The sequence below is a fragment of the Thamnophis elegans genome, chromosome 1 (assembly GCF_009769535.1).
Source record: "Thamnophis elegans isolate rThaEle1 chromosome 1, rThaEle1.pri, whole genome shotgun sequence".
NCBI lineage: Eukaryota > Metazoa > Chordata > Lepidosauria > Squamata > Colubridae > Thamnophis > Thamnophis elegans.
In genome coordinates this window covers 63631963-63655672 of record NC_045541.1, presented here as the reverse complement: position 1 = coordinate 63655672, position 23710 = coordinate 63631963, and the positions used below count along the sequence as shown (strand labels likewise).

The window sequence follows — 23710 nt, the reverse complement described above, 5'->3', positions numbered from 1 at the left end:
TGATTAGTATAAAATCAATCCTTGAAAGGGATTGATGTCTATCAGAAAAGAAAGTGAAATCATATTCCTCTGCGTTTCTTTCTCACCAAATATCTCTCAATTCAAAGTCATCCATCATGTCAAAAAAAGGTTTGGGTAGCTTTGCTCGCATCTTAGTATTTGGTCGAGAAGTCTTCTTATCTCTTTTAGTGTCTATCACACCATTCCAATCACCCAATAGTATACAGGACCTATAGTCCCACTGTACTAATTTGGCATGAAGATTTCTATAGAATCCGTCTTGCTGTTGATTAGGAGCATAATTTCCCAAAAGTAATGTCTTTTTCCCTTCTAGGATTAGATCTAACGCGATATATCTTCCGAAGGGATCTGTTTCAATTAATTCAGTTTTCATGTCTTTTCTTAAGTATACAACTATACCATTTTTCTTTTCCATAGCAGAAGCTACAAAATGTTGACCAAGTTTTGAGTTAATCAGATATTTTTGATCAGTTGATTTGATATGAGTTTCTTGCAAACAAATTATGTCATTCTTAAACTGTTTAAGATAGTGAAGTATTTTCTTTCTCTTCTGTGGAGAATTTAATCCATTGACATTCCATGTTAAGATCTTAGTTGTCATCTTTGGTTGGCTGAAGCTTTTTTAGAGCTTCCTGCATGGCCTGTTTAACCTTAGGCCTAGCTCCTCCCACTGCTTCCAGACTTATTGCTGTAGCTCCTTGATCGATGGCCGGTGATTGTTGAGGTTGTTGCCTTTTAGCTTGTTTCTCCATTCGTCTAGTAATCATACGGCTAGGTCTTTGTTCCATAACACCTTGCGCTTCTAGGAGAGAGAGATGCTCCATCTTATCTGATAGTTGTGTAGTTTGCTGTCTGTCCTGTCCTTCTTGTGGTCTTTCTCCAGGTCCAGATGATGCAGGATGTCCAGCCTTCAAAATATTATGGTAAAAATCTCGGGCTTTCCATACGGAGTTGAGGTGATATCTTTGCCTATCAAATGTAAGTATAATACCAAATGGTGCGTCCCATCTATACTGTATCTGACGGTTTCTGAGTTCTTCGACTAAAAAAGCATAGTCTCTCCTGGCTCTTAACATTTGAGGTGGTATCTCTTTCAAAACAATCAGGTCTTGACCGCCAATTTGGAGCTTAGTGTTATAAGACTCTTGTAGTATCGTGTTTCTGAGCTCTCTTGTAGTGAAGTATATAACGATGTCTCGAGGAAGCTGTTTCTCTCGAGGAAGCTGTTTCTCTCGAGGAAGCTGTTACAGTCAATTAAAGCAATATACCAACAGCAAACAGCACAAATCATAGTCAATGGAAGTTTAACAGACTCTTTTCAAATTGGAAAAGGTACAAGACAGGGCTGTCCTTTGTCCCCATTATTGTTTATTATAACTTTGGAAGTATTGTTGAATAAAATATGGGGCTTGGATGGTCTAAAAGGGATCAAGATTAGGCAGCAAGAATACAGAGTGCGCGCTTTTGCGGATGATTTGGTCATAATATTGGAACAACCGCAGGAATCCAGTATGGTTTTAATGAATACGATTAATCAATATGGTCAAGTGTCTGGTTTTAAAATAAATTTAGGAAAAACAAAAATATTAGCTATAAATATGAATACTAAACAAAAGGAAGAACTAGGAGTGATGCTAGGATGTGAGGTAGTTAAAAAAGTCAAATATCTTGGAGGTAATATCTTAACTTCAAATGGGAAACTATATAAGCATAATTATGAACCACTTTGGCATAGTATACAGACAGAGATGAAAAAATGGGAGAAATTGCACTTATCTTTGTTGGGTAGGATAGCGGCAGTGAAAATGAACATCTTACCAAAATTTTGATTTCTCTTCCAAATGTTACCTATACTTAAAAAAGATGCGAATCTTTTAGAATGGCAGAAGGGTCTCAACAAATTTGTATGGGCAGGAAAGAAGCCGAGGATAAAGATGAAAATAATGCAAGATGTACGCGAGAGAGGAGGCTTGAAACTACCTAACCTAAAACTATATTATGATGCAGTGGCGCTATCTGTAATTAGTGATTGGACTCATTTAACTAATGATAGAATATTGAATATTGAGGGACACGATCTGATATATGGTTGGCATGCTTACCTGTTATTCAACAAAAAATTGGACAAGAATTTTAAAAGTCATATTTTAAGAAATGCTTTACTGCGGGTCTGGAAAAAATACCAATATAAATTAAATGACAAGATACCCATGTGGGCAATTCCTAGACACGCAATTAAAAATATGAATATAGCACAAAAACAGGATAGAATTACCTACAGACAGCTTCTTATCTTCGAAAGGGGGGTACTACAACTAAAATCTTTAGAGGTATTAAAAGAGGAGAAGGTAGTTCAAACATGGTTCCAGTATGGGCAATTACAGGCTAGGTGGAAAATAGATCAAAAAATTGGTTTTATTCAAGTTGAGGATAATCTGTTTAAACAAATAAGAGATCAAAGCTTAATGCATATAAAGAGGATATATAATGTATTAATACAGATGGATTCGGAAACAGAATTAGTTAAAGAGTATATGATAAAGTGGGCTCAAAACATTGAAGAACCAATAATGCTGGATACATGGGAAAGAATCTGGCTAAGAAATGTGAAATTTACACAAGCTCAAAACCTGAGAGAAAATTTTTATAAGATGTTCTATAGATGGCATTTAGATCCTAAAAAGCTGGCTTCTATGTATCCGAATTTACAGCCTAAATGTTGGAGATGTGGCTCTCTCGATGCTACATATTTTCATATATGGTGGACCTGCCAAAAGGTTAAGGCATTTTGGATAAAAATATGGTGGATTATGCAAAATATCTTTAAAAGAAGGATAAAGTTTACTCCTCAGTTATTTTTACTAGGTATAAGTATTGACTTTACAGTGGTAGAGACTAACTTGATTCTGCACCTAATAACAGCAGCAAGACTGTTGGTGGCGTAATACTGGAAGAAGGAAGACTTGCCTACAATTCAAGAATGGACATTGAAAGTTACAAACTTAGCCGAGATGGCTAAAATATTGGCATATCTTAAAGATCACTCAAATGAGAGATATAAACGAGACTGGAAAAAATGGATTGACTATATACAAAATAAATACGGGACCAAGAAATTCCAGTTAGCCTATGCTTAAGATCAGAAATGATTTAAATTGTTTAAAGTTAGCTCAGCAAGAAGAAGCTAAGATCAATGTAGAGATGTTATTAATTTCTTTATTTCTTTTTTCTCAATAGATTTTAGACTGTGTTTGTTAAAAATCCATACCGTGTACGGGTTCTGGGAAGTCGGGGGGGGGGGAGGAGGAGAGGGGTTGGGTGGAGGGAGGGAGGGGTATACATTAGGCTAGACAAGAATTTGGTGGTAAACTAGAACTATTTTGACACGCAAAAAAATTGTACTCCGATGTCTCACTGATTGAGGAATGATGAAATGTTTGTTTTAAAAGAAAATAAAACTTTTGAAAAAGCAAAAAAATTATATTCTGATCAATATAGAAGTAATTCTCAAAAACTAGATTTTTGTACACATTGGACATCTTTCTTAATAATTGGTTTGTTTTGGGAATAACACATTAGTTTCATTTTCTAATTTCATTTCAGACATGAAATGACCTGGATGACTTTTTCCTAGTGAAGTGGAGAAACAAGAGGACAATTTACATAGCATCTGCTTCTTGTAATTCAGAATTACTTCTCTGCAGATTCCTTTTCTTAGGATTTTCCTTTAAACTTAGGTTAATAGCATACCTGCTGAAGTGGACTGATCGGTTCTTTCCCACTTCCCCCGTCCCTCCCTCCCTCCCACCCATCCTTGTTTGGATATCTTAAACCAGGGGTCCCCAACCCCAACCAATTCAGAACTGGGTCACATAAGTGGCGTGCAAGCAGCTCCACTTGCGCAAACGGCAGGCTCGCACGCTTGTGGGTGAATTTCCATTTGTGCAAGCAGAGGTTGCGCGCACACATTGCTTATGCAAATGGAGCTGTATGTCCTACTGAACATCTCTGCTGCTCACACAGAACCATCTCCACTTCCTTCCCGCCGGTGCACCAAACCAGAAAGGTTGGGGACCACTGTCCTAAATTACAAACTTTACTATTCAATTTCATACAGGCTGTGAATTTTTCAAGTTATATTCCAATACATCTGGGAAGCATCAAACTGGAAATGAGGTAGCCCCCGACTTATTACCCGAACTGGGATCAGAATTGACATTGCTCAGCAAGGCGAATGAGTCACACCCAATTTCTGCAGCTGTTAAGTGAATCATGAGATCATTAAGTGAATCCAACTTTCCTTATTGACATTGCTTGTTGGAAGCCGGCCGGGAAAGTCTCAAATGGTGATCACGCGACCAAGGAAGCCATCATATAAATATGTGCCAGTTACCGAGAGCCCTAATTTTGATCATGTGACTTTGGGGATACTGAGACAGTTTTAAATGTGAGAATTGGTCATAAGTCTTTTTTTCAGTGTCCTTTGTCATTTTGAATAGCCACTAAAGCAGGGGTATCCAAACTTTTTGCAAGGAGGGCCAGATTTGGTCAGGTGAAAATATGTGGGGCCGATGATTCAGCCCGACATTCTTTGAACCATTAGCAATAATGCAAATGAACTATTTTATGGAAGACTAAACAAATAACTCCGGTGGGGAGAAGAGGCTGCTGAATGATCATTTCATAATTTTAATTTTTTACTTACCTTTGATCTCTGTTGTATTACTTCAGTATTTGCACTTTCATACCACATATTATTGAGGTCAGAGAGGAGCAAGATATAGCTAGAATCACAAAACCAAGCCTTAGCCATCAATCTAGTAGACTCAGAAAAACAAACTGAAGCCCAAGGCTGCAGAAGGACTTTAATCTGTGGATCGTCTGAAGTCTCCATCCTGTAAGCAATAATGTCATTTGATTTTATTTCTTGAAATATGTTAGCATTAAAATATATTCCTGCAATCACAAACTAATGCCCAGTTTTAATTTTAATATCACCACCAGGTAGGTTCTTGTGTTCTAAAATAAAATGGCAGTTGATAGTCTATAGCCGTGATGGTGAACGTATGGCACGTGTGCCATAGATTGCACAGAGTCCTCTCTGTGGGCACGCCATCTGTCTCCCCAGTCAAGCTCCACTGCACATGCGCACATGCCAGTGGTGGGCTCCGGATTCCGTTCCAACCGGTATGGTTGGAATGGCCCCAGCATCACCCACATGGACGTGCACAGCACGCGCATGCGTTGTAGCTTCAAATGACGCTTCTGCAAGCCTCTGCAATCCTCCAGCTGCTCGACAGAGCGTTGCGCAGATGCTGTACATGCCATGCGTGTGAGTGGAAGCGCCAAAAACTTTAAAACTTGGTAAGGAGCTTGGGCAGGCATGTGGATCCTCCGGAGCACTGTACCGGAAGGGTACCTGGAGCTCCGGGTAGGCTCTAGTACGCCTGTACCGGGGCATACCAGCTGCAACCCACCACTGGTGCATGCCTCCTCCTGGCCAGCTGGTCTTCATGTCTCTGTCATGCATGCGGGGGAGGCAGGGTGCATGCACAGGGGCGCTTGCATTGTATTTTGGTGGTTTGCGCGCATGTGCCTCCACCCCCCCACCTTGTTTTGGGTCCGGAAAGTTTCATGCACCAACCTGGAAGCCAAAATGGGATATGGAGGCATTGAGTGAGCACCCCCGTGCCCCATTTTAGGCTTGGAAAGCCTCCTGCACTGACCTGGAAGCCAAAATGGGGCACGGGGGCGCAACACAATGCCCCACAGTGCCCCATTTTGGGCCTGGAAAGCCTCCTGCATCAACCTGGAAGCCAAAAATGGGTAGGGGGCACACATATGCAGGGGACATGCACACATGTGCAGTGGGTGGGGGTGCATGTTCAAGGTGCATGCATGGAGCGTGAGGTGCCTGTGCAAGAGTGGGGCTCATGTGCAGTGGGCGCATACACGGAGGGCAGGGCGCATGCATGAGGGCGCTTACATTGCAGTTTGGAGTTTGGGGCATGTGCACACTTTGGGCACCCAGCACCGAAAAGGTTCACCATCACTGGTCTATAGAATAATTATGTTCTAATGATGCCTTACTGTCTTGAACTACATACTTCCAGTGGGAATTTTGCAGTTCCCTTTATGAAAGTTTTAGAAACTTTTGATAAACATTAATAATTTAGGGAGTTGCCTCCTAATATTCCCCAGATCTCCCGCTTTGAAAGTCATCTGACCTAACGACTGTTGATTATAGTGCTTTACTGTAACCAGTTTTCTGTTTTTACTGTTTCATGTTTTCTATATTTGTTTTATTTTAGTTACTTTTATCCATTTTGTCTGCAAATCACTATGACATTATTTTAATGAAAAGCAACATAAAATATTGTAAATAAACAATAAAGCACATCACATTATAAAAGGTACATCAAGTGATTAATGAAGACAGGGATAAAAATTGGGGCGGGATGGGGTGGAATCAGAAATTTTTAGCGTGTAGAACAGCAAGCGTAACAGACTGCTATTTATGTTTCCATTGTTTACAATAGCTCATCCCGCAATATACATTCTAAAAATAAAATTCTTTGTACCTTGATCCTATTGATTCAGAAGTGACATGCCTAGGATAGGATTGCACATTTTGACATTGTAGGAGGATTTGATTAGTTCTTCATTAGTTCAAATTAAATCCTGTCACCTGCGATCAAATTAGTTTGATTGAAAATACATCCAGGGGTAACTCTATAATTAAGGGGGCAGCAACTGAAAAACAAAAATAAAGAAATAAACAATCTAAGCCATGTTGGATTTGAATGACAAAAAGTAGGGGAAGTAACCCAGAGAAAGAACAGTGGTAGAATTCAAGTATTTTTACTACTGGTTCTGTGGGCGTGGCTTGGCGGTCATGTGGCTGGGTGGGCATGGCCAACTTGACATCACTAACATCGGGGAGCGCCTCGCGCAGCCCCTCCCAGCCACTCCTTGTCATACCCGGCCTCAACACATCTATAGTTCTGTAAAAATGTTGTTCATCTTTTTAAAACTTTATTATCTGTAGCTACATACTATAGATGTACTTTCATGGACCACTGAAAGGAGGAAATGGCTCACATGCTTTGCCCAAGAGTGTGATAGGCAGGTCACAAAACAGGCTTTTGAGGGGCTGCAACAAAGAAGTGTGTGTGTGTGGGGAATATATTTTCCAAAGAAGCAGGAGGCAAAAGAAGAAGATGGAAACTGAAAAAAGAAAGAAGCAACCTAAAACTAAGGTGAAACTTCCTGACAGAACAATTAACCAGTGGAACTACTTGTCTCCAGATGTTCTGGGTGCTTGATCCATGGAAGTTTTTAAGAAAAGACTTTAGAATCAGAAGGTACCTAGAAATATTTGACTTATATAACTGCTTTCCTTTCAAAATCCTTTTGAAGTCAGTAATTTTATAGACCAATTCAAAATCACAAATTAGTACAGGAAGTTATTAACTTACAATCACAATTGAGCCCAAATTTTTTGTTGCTAAGTGAAAAAAATTGTTAAGTGAATTTTGACCTTTTGTGCAACAATTGTTAAGTGAATCACTGCATTTGTTAAATTAATGACCTGATTGTTAACCCAAAGGCGCTTGGATGACTGAGAATCTCCATAGAAACCTCATGGTTCAGTGAATTTGGCTTCCCCATTGATTTTGCTTGTAAGAAGGTCACAAAAAGTGATCACAAGACCTGGGATACTGCAACCATCATAAATATGAGTCAGTTGTTAAGCATCCAAATTTTGATCCCATGACTATGGGGCTATTGCAAGCATTGTAAATGTGAAAAACGGTCATCAGATACTTATTTCAGTACTGTTGTAATTTTGAACGGTCATTAAATGAACTCTTGCAAGTCGAGGACGACCTATACACAGTATTCAAAGTGCCTAGAAAGTGCCTAGAACAGAGGTGTCCAAACTTGGGAACTTTTAAGGCTTGCGGACTTCAACTCCCAGAATTCCCCAACCAGCCAAGCTGGTTGGAGAATTCTGGGAGTTGAAGTTCACAAGTCTTAAAGTTCCCAAGTTTGGACACCCCTGGTCTAGAACTTGTAATGAGGAAGCAAAGATGAGAATGATGAGAAAGGGAGAGAGAGGGAGATCTAAAAATTTGCATTTACAGGCAGTAAAGCTTTGAGGGGAAATTTGGAGATATTCTGAGAGTAACAGATGTTGATATTATTTTAGGCTGGGCTCAGCCTGAGTAACTCGCACCAAATCCATCTTTAAAGCGCTTCTCAAACGTTTCCAAGAGAGGGAAGAAGGCAAGACCCAAGTGGGAGGGAAGCAGGAAAAGGGGCTAGGAAAAGGAAAAGAAAGGGAAGAAATCCTACCGGCAAGGAAGATCCAAAGACAGGTCGCAACAACAAAGCTTCCCTTGGCTTTGCTTTCATAGCATTTTGTCAGCAAAGGCAGAACTGCAGCCGCGAGAAGGTTTTTTTTCTTTTTAAACAGCGCTTTCCAAAGACCGCTGGAAAGTGCACTCCTCCCGGATGCAGCCTTACCAAAGGTTTTAGCAAATTAGAAACTATCATTCCCACAATTCCCTCATCTCCAAAGGCATACCGGAAGTTGTAGTTAGATGAAAAGGGAGACAGCTGAGTCAATGTAGGGCAGGGCGGGGAGTACTGCGTTTATTTGTTTCTTTTTGTTTAAGAATTAGCGATGTGGAGGGAGGATATACTTTAAATATTGCATTTCTGTACTTTGCTAGCTGTCCTGCCTTATAATATAAACATACGACCCTCCCTCCACACGCAGTTCCGGTATGATTGAAATTACTCAGTGGGAAGAGTGCTGGAAACAATCTTATTGCTCCTGCTGCTCCTTGAAGCTGTTTGCTACCTGACTCCTCTGGCTCCTGTGACTAAAACTGGATGCAGTACATTCATCTGCTCTTTAAAAACAGGCACGAACGCCTGTAGTAAAATAATAGTAAAGCTCAGAACCAAAAAAGATGCATCCTGCACTAATCCAAAAAGATAGGTCTTCTTTAATCCGGAAACATAAGTGGAGAGGTTTTAGCATTTATCTGCTAGCTGTAATGTGCTACGTTTAAAAATAGCAAAATAAAGCAAAACAAAAACAAGAAATTGCTGTCTGTCTTAACGTTACTATCTAAATCTAATACAAATATTCTTTCTGATATTAATCCATAAACTTTTGTGGTTGACAAGATAAAAGGATCTTGATAAGTGACTCAAGTGTTGAAAAAATGGTCCTAATATGAAAAGCCAATTGTTCCAAGCCATTAAAAAATGACAAAAAATGAAATTGTTACTATATTAGCATGCTGTAAATCCTTCCTCCTCTGTTACTGCCATTTCTTGGCTGGAAAATTTAGATAACTTCTTGTTGACAATAGTTCAGATTTTTGAAGCCGAGATCTGATAGTCCTATTGTTCTGTAGGAAGTTATCATCCAGCCCTCTCCCAGAAAAATGAAATATCCTAGGAAATATTGAAAAGGCAGAATATTTCTCTGGATGTGAAAAGAAACATGTTTTAAAAGACAATAGTTGCCTATAGCTTTCTGCCCATCCCCAGCTAATGGGCCATTAAGATGGCCAGGCCAGCCCACTTTACATAATAAAGACTTCTCCTCACTGCAGCTGTAGGGGGAAGGGATATTACTCAACTGACCACAAGGCAACTGAGAAAACTCATCACAGCCTAGAGAGTAGCCCCCTGCATGGCACCATGGGAGTCTGACAACCAGTCAGAATACATTTCTTACACAGGAACAGGAAACAGAGAGGTGGGACTGAACAGGGTATAAAAGCCTAGCAAGCCCCTCCCTCAGCCCTTCTCTCTTCTTCTCCATCAACATTGAAGCATGTGATCACCTTTTCTGTTCAGGGCTCAAGCCATGTGGCCCTGTCCAACAATAAACCATCTTTCCAAGCAGCCTCCATGTCTCCAGTGTCTTCTTCCCCACTTGGAGCTGAACCCAGAAGGACATTTCTTTCAACAGTTCATGATACTGTTTTGTGCTGTTGTGCTGTTACGTTTTCTGTATTTTATGCATTTTAAAATATGTAAAATAAATCATCACATTTTTATTGTAAAACCCAATATACATAATTGCAGTGTGTAGGACCTTCAGAATTATTGGATTTTGAGACAGTTGAGCCTAAATAAGCAAAGATGATTGTAATATAACCTGACAGCACTGGGAGGAATATCTCTGTTCTAGATACAGGGCAATCTGAGTGATAAATAACAGTTTTCATTGAATAATTAAGGATTCAGATACTTAAAAGATGAAATAGAAATACAAAAAAAAAAAAAAACCACCCCATCAGATTCATTATCCAGTACAAGCAGTTTAATGTAATTGGGCTCAGAATTCTGGTCTAGGTTGCACACTGTGCACACACTGTCCACTGTGGAATAACCCTATTCACCCAAGCGGAAAAAATAAAATCTCTTAATGGAAGTTGGGGAGATGGAAATAAATGAACAAATATCTCAGGCAAATAAATGCTCAAGGAAGAATTTTAAAATACATGTTTAACAAAGATTGTCACATTATTTTTATCTCCAAGGTAGTTTGCAAACAAAATGTTTGAAATTTCAAAGTAATTTATATAGTCTTTGTAGAATATTTTTTTTATAGGAAAAAGGATTTTTTTTTCAAATCAACAGAGAGGAATTATCTCATGGGCCATTGATCGATCATGCTTATGATTCTCCACATTCCCTTGTATAATTTTAAATTCCTTCTCTGTTTCCAGCTCAATTTCTGACTCCAGTTTCACTGTTTCCCTTTTCACCAGTAGATCTGTGGTTTCTTCATCTAAATGGTGCAGTTCTTTGAACAACGGATAATGATTCATAGTTTCCTGTTCACTTTTCTCGGGGGGACAGAGAAGACAGAAAGGAAACCCTTTACACAATGATGGCGCCAAATGCCTTTGTGGGTTTAAAGATAGTTTACATCTTTGTGTAGAATCTTCCTCCTTTCTGTGTTGAAGTGAGTTGCTTTCAGTTTCTAGATTTCTTGTTGACAAAGGGTTGAGTAGTCCACGCTCTTGCAGAGTACCTTGAAAAAATGATCACATTAATTGAAAATATCCGTAAATATGGGTTTTCATTATGAGGAAATTTTATCTTTGGATATTATGGCTCCACATCTTTTTCATTGTTTGTAAAATAATATAGCCCTCAAAACAGTTTGCAATGTTAAAAGCCAGAAAGTGCTGTAATAAGCAAATAAAAGAAGTCCATAAGCAGCTAAGAAACAAATGTATGAAAAATTTGGTAAAAAATTGTTTGGGCTTTCTGCCTTTAATAACAAGACCTTGCTAACATTGTAGTAGAGATTTTTTTAAAACGGTAACTCAACTGAGAACAGTATATTTTATAATCTAGGCAAGTATACCTCTGTTTAAAGCATGCAACATAGTTATGTCCCATCTCTAAAAAGCTTTGAGAAATCAACCTTCATAATAACAATCAAAACACCAATTAGAAACTTAAAATTAACAGTTATTCCCACTAATCAATAAATATACAAAAATTCAGCAATGTGACTAATCCAAACTCTTACCAGAATAGCCATAAATATAAATATTTTTACATGCAGCAATTATTGTCCTTTCGCAATAACATTAAATTATGAATAATTAACTTTAGAAGACATGTCTCAATAACTCATCAGACTAAGTAAATCTGTCTCCTCACCTGAGACTGTGTTTTCTAAGAAGAAGGATAGGAATCCAGTTATAAAAGAAGGAACCATCAACAAAGAAAGCAGAAAGAGGTCTAATGGGATATAGCCTGTAGAAAGAGCATTATTATTAATTTAACAATGTCATGTCCTGATGTTTTATATATAACATTTCCTGTGTTGATCTAATATAATCAGTAAACAAATAATTAAATATAAAAGTGGCAAAAGAAAAAGATATTTGCTGAAATAGAACTTTTGCTTAACAATTACATTAGAAATTGAATTCCTAAACAATAATCCCACAGCCAGAAAGATCAAAATCTCCACAGAATGAGTGATAACACAAATAAAGCCCAATTGCACTACTTCATTCTTAGGGAGCTTCATATGGGAAAGATTAACATCTTGAACAATTTAGCTAAAATCATTTATTTCTGTTTCTTTTTATTTCAATATAGCTTAATTCAGAAGCCTAGATCAAGGGACACTTAATTGTTTGAAGATTCTAAATTTCCTCATTACTATAACTTCATAAAGAATTACTTGTAATTAAAAGGCTCAGTTCACATATGTCCAAAAATGTTAGCTTGGGAAAGAAACATGTTTCAGTGAATGTTACCATTAAAAGTGATTTTATGTCTTTCTTAATTTTAGTTTACTTTCAAAATGTATTAACACAGGCAGAGTTTAAATGTGCTATTCAAATATTTTAATTATAACTCTTATTATAGGCCAGGATTAGAAATAGATGTTGGTTGGGAATGAAAGAAGTCATTAAAATAAAATATCTGGTTAAAAAATCATGGCTTTTTTTTTTTCATTTGTCTTGCTATACTTCTTATAGCTCTGAGCATGCAGAAATTCTCATCCCACTCCACTCCCAACCAGTACCTGTGGTAAGGGATTCAGGTGCTCCAAACAGCCACTTTGGAACCAGAAGTCCCATGAACATGGTGAAGCCCACAATGAAGATATTCCTGCCCGAATCAATATCTGTGTATTGGAAGTAGGAGACACCAGTGCCCACAGCTACACTGTATGTTACGCAAAGCACTCCTCCTGAAGACAGCATTGGCAATCAAAGATCCCCCATGAATGAAAAAAGCAGAATAAAATTCATTTGATGTTAGGACAAAGTAGTAGAATAAAGAGTAATTTTAGACGGCCATTTCCTGGTGCTACCAATCAACAGGCATTCTGCTTTTCCATCTTTTCCTGCTTAACGGATCTTTTTATGGTAAGAAAAAAAAAGATGGAAAAATTCTAATGGCTGTTGCAAATAGTGGTACAAATGGAAATCAGTAATAATACCTCTGTTGCCATAATATCCCATAAATAAGACTTAGTTATTTTAAAAAATTGTCAAGAAGCACCCGCAATCAGGGAGTGCACCCTGACATTTTCTGGGATTCAAGCACTGCTGAAAATGACCATGCAGAATCCCTGTCTCCAGAAATAAAGTTCCATAATTACCTGTTTTTAAAAAAAAAATATATTTAGGTACAGCAATCAAGCATAACAGACTCCCAATTGATAGTTAAGACTGCAGAAATAACAACTGCAACCAGCCGGCCTTCTATAGAAGACCTGTATATTGTGAAGGTCAGAAGGAGAGCTGAGAGGATATCTGCAGATCCCTCATACCCTGCCTGGATATAAACTGTTTCAACTCCTCCCCTTGGGACGGTGGTACTGGGCATTGCAGGCCATAACAACTAGACACTGGGACAGTTTTTTCCCCTTGTACCATCACTCTGCTGAACACCTAATTCTCCCAGTGCTGTCTAATGTCTATGTGTATTTACCTATTAGTATGGCTGTAGCATAATTATTGATCTTTCTTATTATCTTTCTTACTCTGCCTTCTTACTGGTATTATTATTATTGTGATTATATTTATTCTGTCACTATGCATGTACACTGAGAGCTTCTGCTTTGGAGACAAATGCCTTCTGTATCTAATCACACTTGGCCAAATAAAGTATTCAATTCAGTTAAAAAAAAAGAGGCAGGACCAGTTTACCTCACTGATGTGAATAAGCAGGTAGTGGCCCAAGATACCCCCAATCAGTGCACAGGGAGATATACAGAAAACATTTATTACCATGAATTCCAAGAGGGATGGTGGCAAGAAATCCCATAAGACGGGGAGAGAGGCCCAACACTACGCATGCCAATGCCCCAATCCACACTGAGCGAAACGAGGTAGCCTGAATATGGAAAACAGAATGAAAACTCATCTCCTACTAAGTTAGCCTCATGGACATTACCTCATAGATCTCTCTACACGCCAGTAAACTAAAAATTAAAGCTTAGAATAAAAGGATTCCATTAAATGAAGGAGACGGGAAAAAAACCCTTCAGTTGTCTGATAGTCACATTAGTTGGAAACAGATTTTTGAGCACGTGTCATACTGTGTGGGAATCTTCACTTTGTACTTCTCTGGCATTTCCCATTCCTCCCAATATCTGGATGTGCTTGGATGTCCTTCCTCCTGCAGCTCAAATTGTGGAAATCCCAAGATCAACCTAACTGAAGTGAAATCATGCTCCTTCTTGTTATTTTTAAATTTAAGTTAACAATAACATGTTGTTAAAAACTGGAAAGAGAATTCATATTAAATTGATGAATTCCCAAAGGAAAAATGAATTATAACTGTAGTTATCATAATAATTTAATACAGATCATTCAATAAAGTAAGCAGTATGTACAGAGCTCAAAGAACACAGGAAGCCCAAAGTGAAAGAAACCAAAAAGATTAAATTGTTATATGTCTATACTTAGGAGAAGAATTTAAAGAAATAGAGTAATTATCTAGCTGAATGTGTATGTTTACATTCAATATTTTGCCATGTTTATGAGGTATATTTCACTTGGGTGGGTTCACACAACACTTACCAAAGAACTGTGGCCTATAAATCACAAATCTATGGAATCCTAAAACATTCTAAGCAACAAAACGGTGAACTGTATTAAGGTTCAGCTTGTTGTATGAACCTAGACACTATAGCTCCATACCCAAATGAAGAATATTGTAGACTGTTTCTTAAACTGGGCTGATGTCCCCATTCTTTAAGGTCATGATTCCCATGTGAGATCTCTGCATTGAGCAATCCCATGGCCCACCCCATACTGTTACCTGAGTCAGGCTGCTGGCACAGGTGTTGGACATACTGGAGGCAGTTCCAGACATGCTTCCCAGCATGGCTGACAGGAGACTACCAAGGCCCTCAGCACAGAGTCCTCTGTTACATGAATGCCGCTGTGGGGGTGGATTCTTTAGGGCTTTGCTGCACAGCAGATAACAGCCTATGGAGTTCACACTTGCAGTGACCCCCATGGCAGCACCAATACCAACTGCATAGGTGCTAAGCACTGGCCAGCCCTGCTCACCTGGAATAGAGAAAGGAATTGGAATCTGAAGATTAGCACAAGGGAAAAGCAGAGTCTGGCTCAGCCAACTCACTAACCTGGATAAGGTATTTTGAACCATGGAGACTGCAGAGTGCTGTTACTGAGGTTAAGTCGTTGTGTGGAAGGATGCAAACTGTCCCAAGGGATTGCAGCAGGTCTAAGAATCCCATAGATAACCCAGATGCTGGAGAAGGGCAGCAGAACCTGCAGGAAATATAGAGTGAACGTGAGAAGAATTATTTCACATAGAGGCTGAGTCTTTAGTTTTCTCCCCCCATCTGGTAAGTAGGCATGATCCACCCATCTTTAACATAGCATCCTCTGATAAGACCTAATGGGTTTAAGCAGTTTAAGTAGTCCCAATCCTGCTATCCTTAAAGGGACCTTAAAAACATAGCTGTTACCCCACATTCTGGATTCAGAGAGGAGAGTGAAATGTATTACTACATTGGTGATGTTTATCTCCAGGATATTACTTCCTTTCATTTGTTTTATTACACTAATGTTTGACTCTTAGCTTTTAACTAATAACTCATGAATTGGTACCGAAAACATGTGCAGGGCTGGATCATCAAATGTTACAGAAAGTCCCTTTGTTTGGCTCCACTGGCAGTGAGGCCGTCGACAAGAAGCCAGGTGCTGGGAAGTCAAAATACACAGCAAAACAAGCCTGAAAAAGATAGTAGAGTAGATGAGATGAGATTCTGTAGTATGCTGCCAAAGGAAGACGGAATTTGATCTTACACAGATCTGCCCATACAGGAGCTTTATTCTCTTTAGTTGAAGTGAAAGACACAAACAGAATCATCCTCACACCCAACAGTTTCCCTTTTGCACAAAGAGGATATCTGGGTATTAAGGTATGTATATTTAGAATCCCTATTCTGGTATTAGAGGCAATACATTTAGAGAAATGCCAACCACACAAAAAGAGTCAAGACTATGGAATTTTGCACATCTTGCACCTTGCATTTAAAAGTAAATGTGAGGGTAATGGCTTATATTTTAAATTGTGCTTATATCAGTAAAAGGAAAACCCAAGCTTTAAACTTCTAAGGTCAGCCATGACCTCACAAAAAGTTTTGTGGAATTCAAAATTTCACAGATGAATTTTTAAAAATGAGAAACGTACTGTGTTTTAAGAACACCTGGGTTTCAATTTCAGCATTAAGAAGTCCTTTTAGAGCTTTCTGCTGGGAGAACCAAACAGCTGGAATATTCATGCCACTTCTCAGAGAACCTCTTGCTACCACATATAATTGGTTGGAAAAGGTATCTGATATTTGGCTGGTTTTCTGAAAAGAGTTAGGGAAAGAGTGTTATCTAGACTCCTTTCAGTCTGGATTCAGGCCTGGCTACAGCACGGAAACCGCTTTGGTCGCACTGACCGATGATCTCTGGAGAGCCAGGGATGGAGGTCATCCCTCCATCCTAGTGTTTCTCGATCTCTCAGCGGCCTTCGATACCATCGACCATGGTATCCTTCTGCGACGGTTACGAGAGGTGGGGGTGGGAGGCACCATTTTTCGGTGGTTCTCCTCCTACCTCTCAGACAGGTCGCAGTCGGTGTTGGTTGGGGGGGAGAGGTCGACCCCTAGGCCCCTGAAATATGGGGTTCCTCAGGGTTCGGTCCTATCCCCCCTCCTGTTTAATATCTACATGAAGCCACTGGGTGAGATCATTCGACGGCACGGGATAAAATACCATCAATATGCGGACGATACACAGCTGTATCTGTCCGCCCCGTGTCAACTCAGTGAAGAGGTTGACATGATGTGCCAGTGCCTGGAGGCTGTTAGGGTCTGGATGGGGGTTAACAAGCTTGTGCTCAATCCAGACAAGACCGAGTGGCTGTTGTGTTTCCCTCCCAAGAATTTGGTTATATTCCTTCGCTCAGGCTGGGGGGTGAAAATTTACGCCCCTCAGACAGGGCTCGCAACTTGGGAATCCTCCTGGACCCACAGCTGACCTTAGACCATCATTTGTCGGCTGTGACCAGGGGAGCATTTGCCCAGGTCCGCCTGGTGCACCAGTTGCGTCCCTACCTGAACCGGGAGGCACTCGCAACAGTCACTCATGCCCTCGTGACCTCAAGACTGGACTACTGCAATGTGCTCTACATGGGGCAGCCCTTGAAGAGTATTCGGAGACTTCAACTCGTCCAGAACGCAGCCGCGCGAGCGATTGTGGGTGCACCTTGGTACACCCACGTTACACCTATCCTCCGTGAGCTGCACTGGCTTCCGATCAGTCTCCGGATACGCTTCAAAGTGCTAGTCATAACTTATAAAGCCCTTCATGGTATTGGACCTGGGTACTTGAGAGACCGCCTGTTGCCAATTACCTCCCAAAGACCCATTAGATCAGTGTTTTTCAACCTTTTTTGTGCAAAGGCACACTTTTTTCATGAAAAAAATCACGAGGCACACCACCATTAGAAAATGTTAAAAAAATGTAACTCTGTGCCTATATTGACTATATATAAAGTAATTCTCTTGAATCCTCCGCGATTGTTGCTATGGGAGCACGCATGGGTACGTCAGTGACGTCACTGCGTGCGCTACCTCCCGGCGGTAGGTAAAGTAAACGCGGGGCCGCAGGGATTTAATAGAGGCATCCCTGTGTCCCAAAAGCAACTTTCGGGACACAGACAATGTTCCCTCTAATTTTTTTTCAGTGTGAGCAGAAAAGTATAGTGTTTGAGCGGCATATTTTCATGCCTGAGTACCTGAATTTTTTTCACAGATGTCACCTAAGACAACAACGAAATCAGTATTATTTGAAACTCAAAGTTATATTTATTCAAGGTACCCGCTTAATTAAAAGTGTTATATAATATCAGTATCACTTAACAACGGTCCTGCTTAGCAACCAAAATGTTGGCTCAGAAACTCTGGCATTGAAGCATGCAAGTCTTAAAGCTGTCAAGTTACAAGACCTTTTCACCCCTAACCCTTTAGAAAAAAAAATACCAAGGGTCTTCAAACCTGACAGCTTTAAGCCTTGTGGACTTCAACTCCCAGAATTCCTCCTCCAGTCATGTTGGCTCAGGAACTCTGGCATTGAAGCATGCAAGTCTTAAAGCTGTCAAGTTACAAGACCTTGCACCCCTAACCCTTTAGGGAAAAAAAACCCAGGGGTCTTCAAACCTGACAGCTTTAAGCCTTGTGGACTTCAACTCCCAGAATTCCTCCTCCAGTCATGTTGCAGCAACGTCATCTACGTGGATCTGCTCTATCTTCGGGTTTTTTCACAGGGGGCAGGGCTGCCGCTGAAGATGCCAACGAGCCCCCGCCGCCACTAGAATAGCTGCTGCCGCCGCCTCCTCCTCCTCCTCCTCCTCCTCCTCCTCCAACAGCACCAACATATTTGCTGCCCAGCGCTGCAGCCGAGGTGAAGCCTCCAAAGCTCCCGCAGGCGCCCCCGTCCATGGCAGCGGCGGCGGTGCCTCCCCCTCCGCTCGGAGCACCTCAGCTGGGCTCTGGGTTACCCCTGCCACCGCCTCCACCTCCGCGGTTTTTCAGAAGCCATGAGGCCTTTTTCCCTGCTCCCCCCCCTCCGCCGCCTTCCTACTAGCTCCCGCGGCCAAATGGCTCCTCAAAAGCACGGCGGAGGAGGAAGGGGGAGGGATAACACGGGGGCCAGCTCAGGTGCTCTGCGTGGAGGCTAAGTCAAGGACTGGCTGTATTGCAGAGGAGCTGGGAGCCACCCAAGGATTTCACGGTGCTACGAGGAGGAGAGCGAGCCTCTGAGCAGCTGCGGGGAGCCTGCCTGGCCAGGAGCAACCTTCAGCTGGACGGAGGGGCGAGGGCTGCCTGGAGAAACAGCGAGGGCCCTTTTGAGCTAGTGAGCAGGAACGTTTGTGGAGCACACCGGTTGTGGGTGGGGGCGCCTGTGGGAGCTTTGGAGGCTTCACCTCGGCTGCAGCGTTGGCGGCAAATCCGGCAGTGCTGTTGGAGGAGGAGGAGGCAGCAGCAGCTATTCCCCTCAGCTTCGGGAGCCTGTGGCAGAAATCACTGCGCGCAGTTTGAAACGGCTGCGCTGTGTTTTCTTGCCACGTGTGCGGCCGCGCAGCTGCGCACCTTAGAGAGAACAGTGGACACAGAGATGTCCCGAGGCAAAAAACACCCAGCGGGTGTTTTTCCCATGGCACACCTTACACTATGTCACGGCACACTAGTGTGCCGCGGCACAGTGGTTGAAAAACACTGCATTAGATCACACAGGGTCGGCCTCCTCTGGGTTCCATCTACCAGCCAATGCCACCTGGCTACTACCCGGGGGAGGGCCTTCTCTGTGGCAGCTCCGGCCCTTTGGAACAAACTCCCCGCAGAGATTTGGACCCTCACCTCTCTCCAGGCCTTCCGAAAAGCCGTCAAAACCTGGCTTTGCTGGCAGGCCTGGGGTTGATGAGTTCCCCTCCCCGCTCGACCTGTGTGGCTGTATGATTCTTGGCTATTTTAATTATGTGTATTGTGTTCTATGTTCCCCCTTTTTTTCCCCCTTTGAGTTGTTCGCCGCCCTGAGTCCCTCCCGGAGAAGGGCAGCATACAAATAAACTAAATCTGAATCTGAATCTGTTGAAGAACCTACAGCACAGCGATTATCCAGTTCTCAGAACAGAGAAGAGCAGCAGGCTTGTAAGCTGAAAGTCCAATCACAGAAAGGCTCGGGGCCAGGACCATGGGGCCACAATGATGGACAATCCATCCGCAGGCTCCAGACACTCCCAACAGCATCTGTACTACACCAGAGACTAGTACTGCACCAGATATCTGGGGGGAGGGGGGGAAGACAAGAAATATTATTAAAGCTATAGGATTTATTACTGTAGAAAAGCCAGAGCAATATAATAATGCAGTACCCTTTCCCAACTTGATCAGTCCAGATATGTGAACGTCAGCTCCCAAAATTCTCAGTAATGGTCAAACTATCTGGTGATTTCTGTGAGCATGCTCAGATTGGGGAAGCAGAGTTAGAATGCTACTTTAGGTCTGAGGGAGGCCTAAATTCAAATCTCCACTAACTCTAAACCTCACTGAGTGGTTTTTGGCTAGTTACGTTTATCCTAACCCATTTCACAGTGTGTTGTGAGGATGGAGTGGGGGAGGGAAATAACAATGGCTTCTCATGATTGCTGCTGCATCTTTCTACCTCTATGCAGACACAATAGATTAACCTGTGGGGTGGGGAGCATTCAGACAACCTACCAATTCGGCAAGAGAAAAGTCTAGCCATTTCTTCACCTTTCAACAGTTACATGATGACTGTTACTTTTCTTGCTGTCCAGAAGCTATGGCTTTGGTATTATTACCAAATCAGGAGACTGATGCATACATAATATTACCAAGCCCTAAAAGCCCTGAAAGTATTATAAAATGTACTTCTGTTCCCAAGGTGCTATTGTTTGGCATTCTTATCTTAATGCTATTTATCCTCTTTGACAGATCAAGCCTACTAACCTCATGGAATAATTGCATTGGGTTTCTTGTGTTTTCACAGCCTAGCCCAGCACATATTTCAGGAGCCTCAGTGCCTAAATGAAAAAAAAGGATGTGTACATTTGTACTGGGTTCTCAGAACAAAAATAATATTAATGAAAGGGGAAAACTCCAGAATTCAATTTCTTGTAAAAGAAATCTATGGAATTCACTGGAGAAAAGATTTTAAATGAAAGAATAGAAATCTAAAGGCAAATGGAACAAAATCTGAACCCAAACAATAACTGAAAATATTAACTACATACCTCTGATTAAAACTTTTTCATCATTTAGGAAGAAAAAAAATAGAAATAATGCATCAAAAGGGTAAGGATCAAAGGCAGCTGTTACCTTCCATATTTTACCTGTACAGGAAGCACAGCTGGAAACAAAAGACTGCTTTAGATGGCCTTTCTACTGATTGGACAAGGCAAGGTGTGCATTTTGTCCTGATATAATATGAGATGGTTACATTACTTCTTTTAAGGGATAATTTACAATGAAATCAGACACCTGTCATCACCACCTGGTTTCCACTGAATATGACAACTTTTGCTAAATCCAAAGAAAGTGACACAGGTTATCCTCGACACAGGTTATCCTGCCAGCTTTGCTATTGTCATTACAATGCCTTGTGCCTAGTGATAGGTTTTTGGAGGAGTGGTGGATTCTGTAGTGTACCATAACTCACTGTTTTCTTTTGATTGATGAACAGGAGCCATCTGCTGAGTCAGTACCATGGCTGGGATAAGGAATTCAAAAGATGGAGCCTGCACCAGAGGCAATCTGCAGGGACAAGAAAGGCAATAAACATGGTGGAAGGACTGGTGGCAACTTAAACTGAGGAATTATTATCCATCTCCAAAGTTAGCTTTCCAGATACACAAAATATTCTTTCTATATTCTGCCTAGATGTCTAGGAACATAAGGTTAATATAAGGTAAAGAAACTTGGGGGAGGGGGGCACTTTTTAATTTTCTTTCTTTCTTGTTCTTTTTTTAATTCTTGCACTTTTTGCACTTTCTCTTTAATGTCTTTCTCCCCATCCCCTATTTTTATCAATTTGTGTTAGCTTTTATCTTCTTTTTTAAAACTGTTAATACAATTATCCAAAAAGCAAGAAAAATATGCCTTTGTTGTGTTGAACAATAGTCTCCCAGGACCACCTTCTGGGCACAGTCTGACAGGAAAGATCCGAACCACTGTATAATAATGGCTCCAAAAAAGGTGCTATAGTTGATGGTACCTAAAGCTTCCAAGAGATCCAGAAGAATTAACATGACCACTCTTCCTCCTATCCCATATCTAATGAAGGTCATTCATCAAGACTGCAAAACAGTTTCAATAAAATATCCTGGCTGAAAGCTTGACTGAAATGGAACCAGAAAATCCGTTATCATTCAAAAGTATCTGGAGCTCCTTATCAGTCTGGATCAATCTTTTCCTGAAATTGAACATTTGAGACAGGCCTTCAATTATATCTACAATTATATTACTACAATGAATGTAGTACAGAATACATCCATACTGGTTAATCATCTCCTTTGATCATGGGGACAATGGTATCCTGGCTGATGGGCAAAGGGTAAACATAGTAGTTGTCCCTCAGTTGTTCCTACATCCTGCCCCAGTCTTTGGAAAGCTGCAAAATTTAAAAATTCAGAACAACACAAAGCATCACCACCTGAAAGGAATAGAATGCAGCAACCAGCCTACCCTCCTTTCTCCTCAGCCTCCCACAATATCATCCCATGCCAATAGCTCTGCCATTGTGGATTGCCTATGTTATTTTCTTGGGAGATTCCTTGGGTGATTTGGGGTAGTAGGCCTCAACCTGAGTCTCCTTGTTCATTGTTCCACCTTGTCACTGCACCACTTTGGCTTTCATCTGTAACTGAACCAAATGGACCCTAGGAAAAATTGTGGGAATATGGGGGGGGGAAAGGGATTAAAACCAGCTTACCTGGTACCCAGAGTACATTGAATGGCTGTGGAGATGCCACAGGCAAAGAGATTGTGTGCTAGAAGTCCATCCCAAGATGGAGTTTCCTTCAGTTGTTCCATGGGCAGTTTGGCAATGAAGAGAAAATGAAACACGCAGAGAAAAGACACCTGGACCAGGAGATGCTAGAGAGAAGGAACAATGGGCTAGAGTCGAGCACTTACCCACCCTTTATAAAGCTACTGTCCTTATTCATAAGACAGTGTAGTATATCTAGAAGGCTTGTCTATCTAATTCCAGAATTGCTGGCCAATATCTTCAATCAGACCTATAATTTCTGTACCACCCCCTAGAGTAACACATCAAAGTGTAGCTCATCAGTTAAGAATAATAATCAGCTAATAATTATAACACCCCATGGATTTTGCCTTATTAACATGACACACATGCATATCAGGATTAATGTTGGACAACCAACATGCTGAAATCACTTTTCAATTCATTAGAAACAATTTCTCCCCTGCCACTACCCATAACAAAAGAGTTTGAATTCTTCTCCAGTGGAATATTACCTCCTGGTAACTCTACTCACCTGCAAAGCCAATAAGCAACTTATAGGCCAGGAAGGCCATTTGGTCCCTATTTGAACAAGGGACAGGATGCTTTGGGAAGCTCTGCTGGCTTTGCTCATGCTGCTGACTTCTTCCCTTCCCTTAATGTTGCACTCCAGTCTAAAAAGTGACCTAGCAACAGGAGAGATTCTTTCCAGCTCCTCCCTTTCCTTTGATTTGTTCATTTTATTGGCTATTTGGGTCTGAACTTCCACCTTTGGCCCTTCCAGGCCACAATTCTTCAGTCCATTAGCTATTAACTTGTCTGGCCAAGTAACAGGCCTCCTGTATTGGGAGGGTAAGACATGCATGAGCCAGGATAAAAGGAGAAGCAAAGGAGAGAAGCATTTTTTGATATTTGCTCACTGTTGTAAAATAGGAACCATGTTAACATATGCAGTTCATAAGTTAATGTGTTGTTCATTGTTGATTCATCATTTATGTTGAGCTAAGACTTAAGAAAACAAGAATTATCTGGGTGAAAACAGCTGCATTTATCTAACTGGCATTTCTGTGGACATTACCAACTTTTCTGGACTGGCA

General features: G+C 41.0%; 2 protein-coding genes across 3 annotated transcripts in view; both read right to left on the bottom strand.

The window, feature by feature from the left end:
* The window catches only part of NHEJ1 (non-homologous end joining factor 1), a 105122-nt gene extending 96573 nt beyond the window's left edge, over positions 1-8549 (bottom strand). The window contains exons 1-3 of one of the 2 annotated variants that reach the window (XM_032230226.1): positions 8380-8549; positions 6603-6774; positions 4727-4916 (exon numbers count right to left, since the gene is read on the bottom strand). In XM_032230226.1, coding sequence (XP_032086117.1) covers positions 4727-4915 — 189 coding nt within the window. In that variant the 5' untranslated portion in view covers position 4916; positions 6603-6774; positions 8380-8549. The remainder of the gene's footprint in view (positions 1-4726; positions 4917-6602; positions 6775-8379) is intronic. The other variant, XM_032230233.1, reaches the window with a different exon arrangement.
* Positions 8550-10350: 1801 nt separating this feature from the next.
* Positions 10351-23530, bottom strand: SLC23A3 (solute carrier family 23 member 3). Its single transcript, XM_032217513.1, has 12 exons — positions 23149-23530; positions 22578-22741; positions 21306-21400; positions 20597-20670; positions 19728-19909; positions 15681-15804; positions 15191-15338; positions 14860-15113; positions 13824-13929; positions 12611-12778; positions 11731-11826; positions 10351-11089 (listed from the first exon to the last, which is right to left on the bottom strand). The coding sequence occupies exons 1-12, from the start codon at positions 23476-23478 to the stop codon at positions 10686-10688; spliced, it is 2145 nt and encodes a 714-aa protein (XP_032073404.1). The 5' UTR covers positions 23479-23530; the 3' UTR covers positions 10351-10685.
* Between the last annotated feature and the right edge of the window lie 180 nt (positions 23531-23710).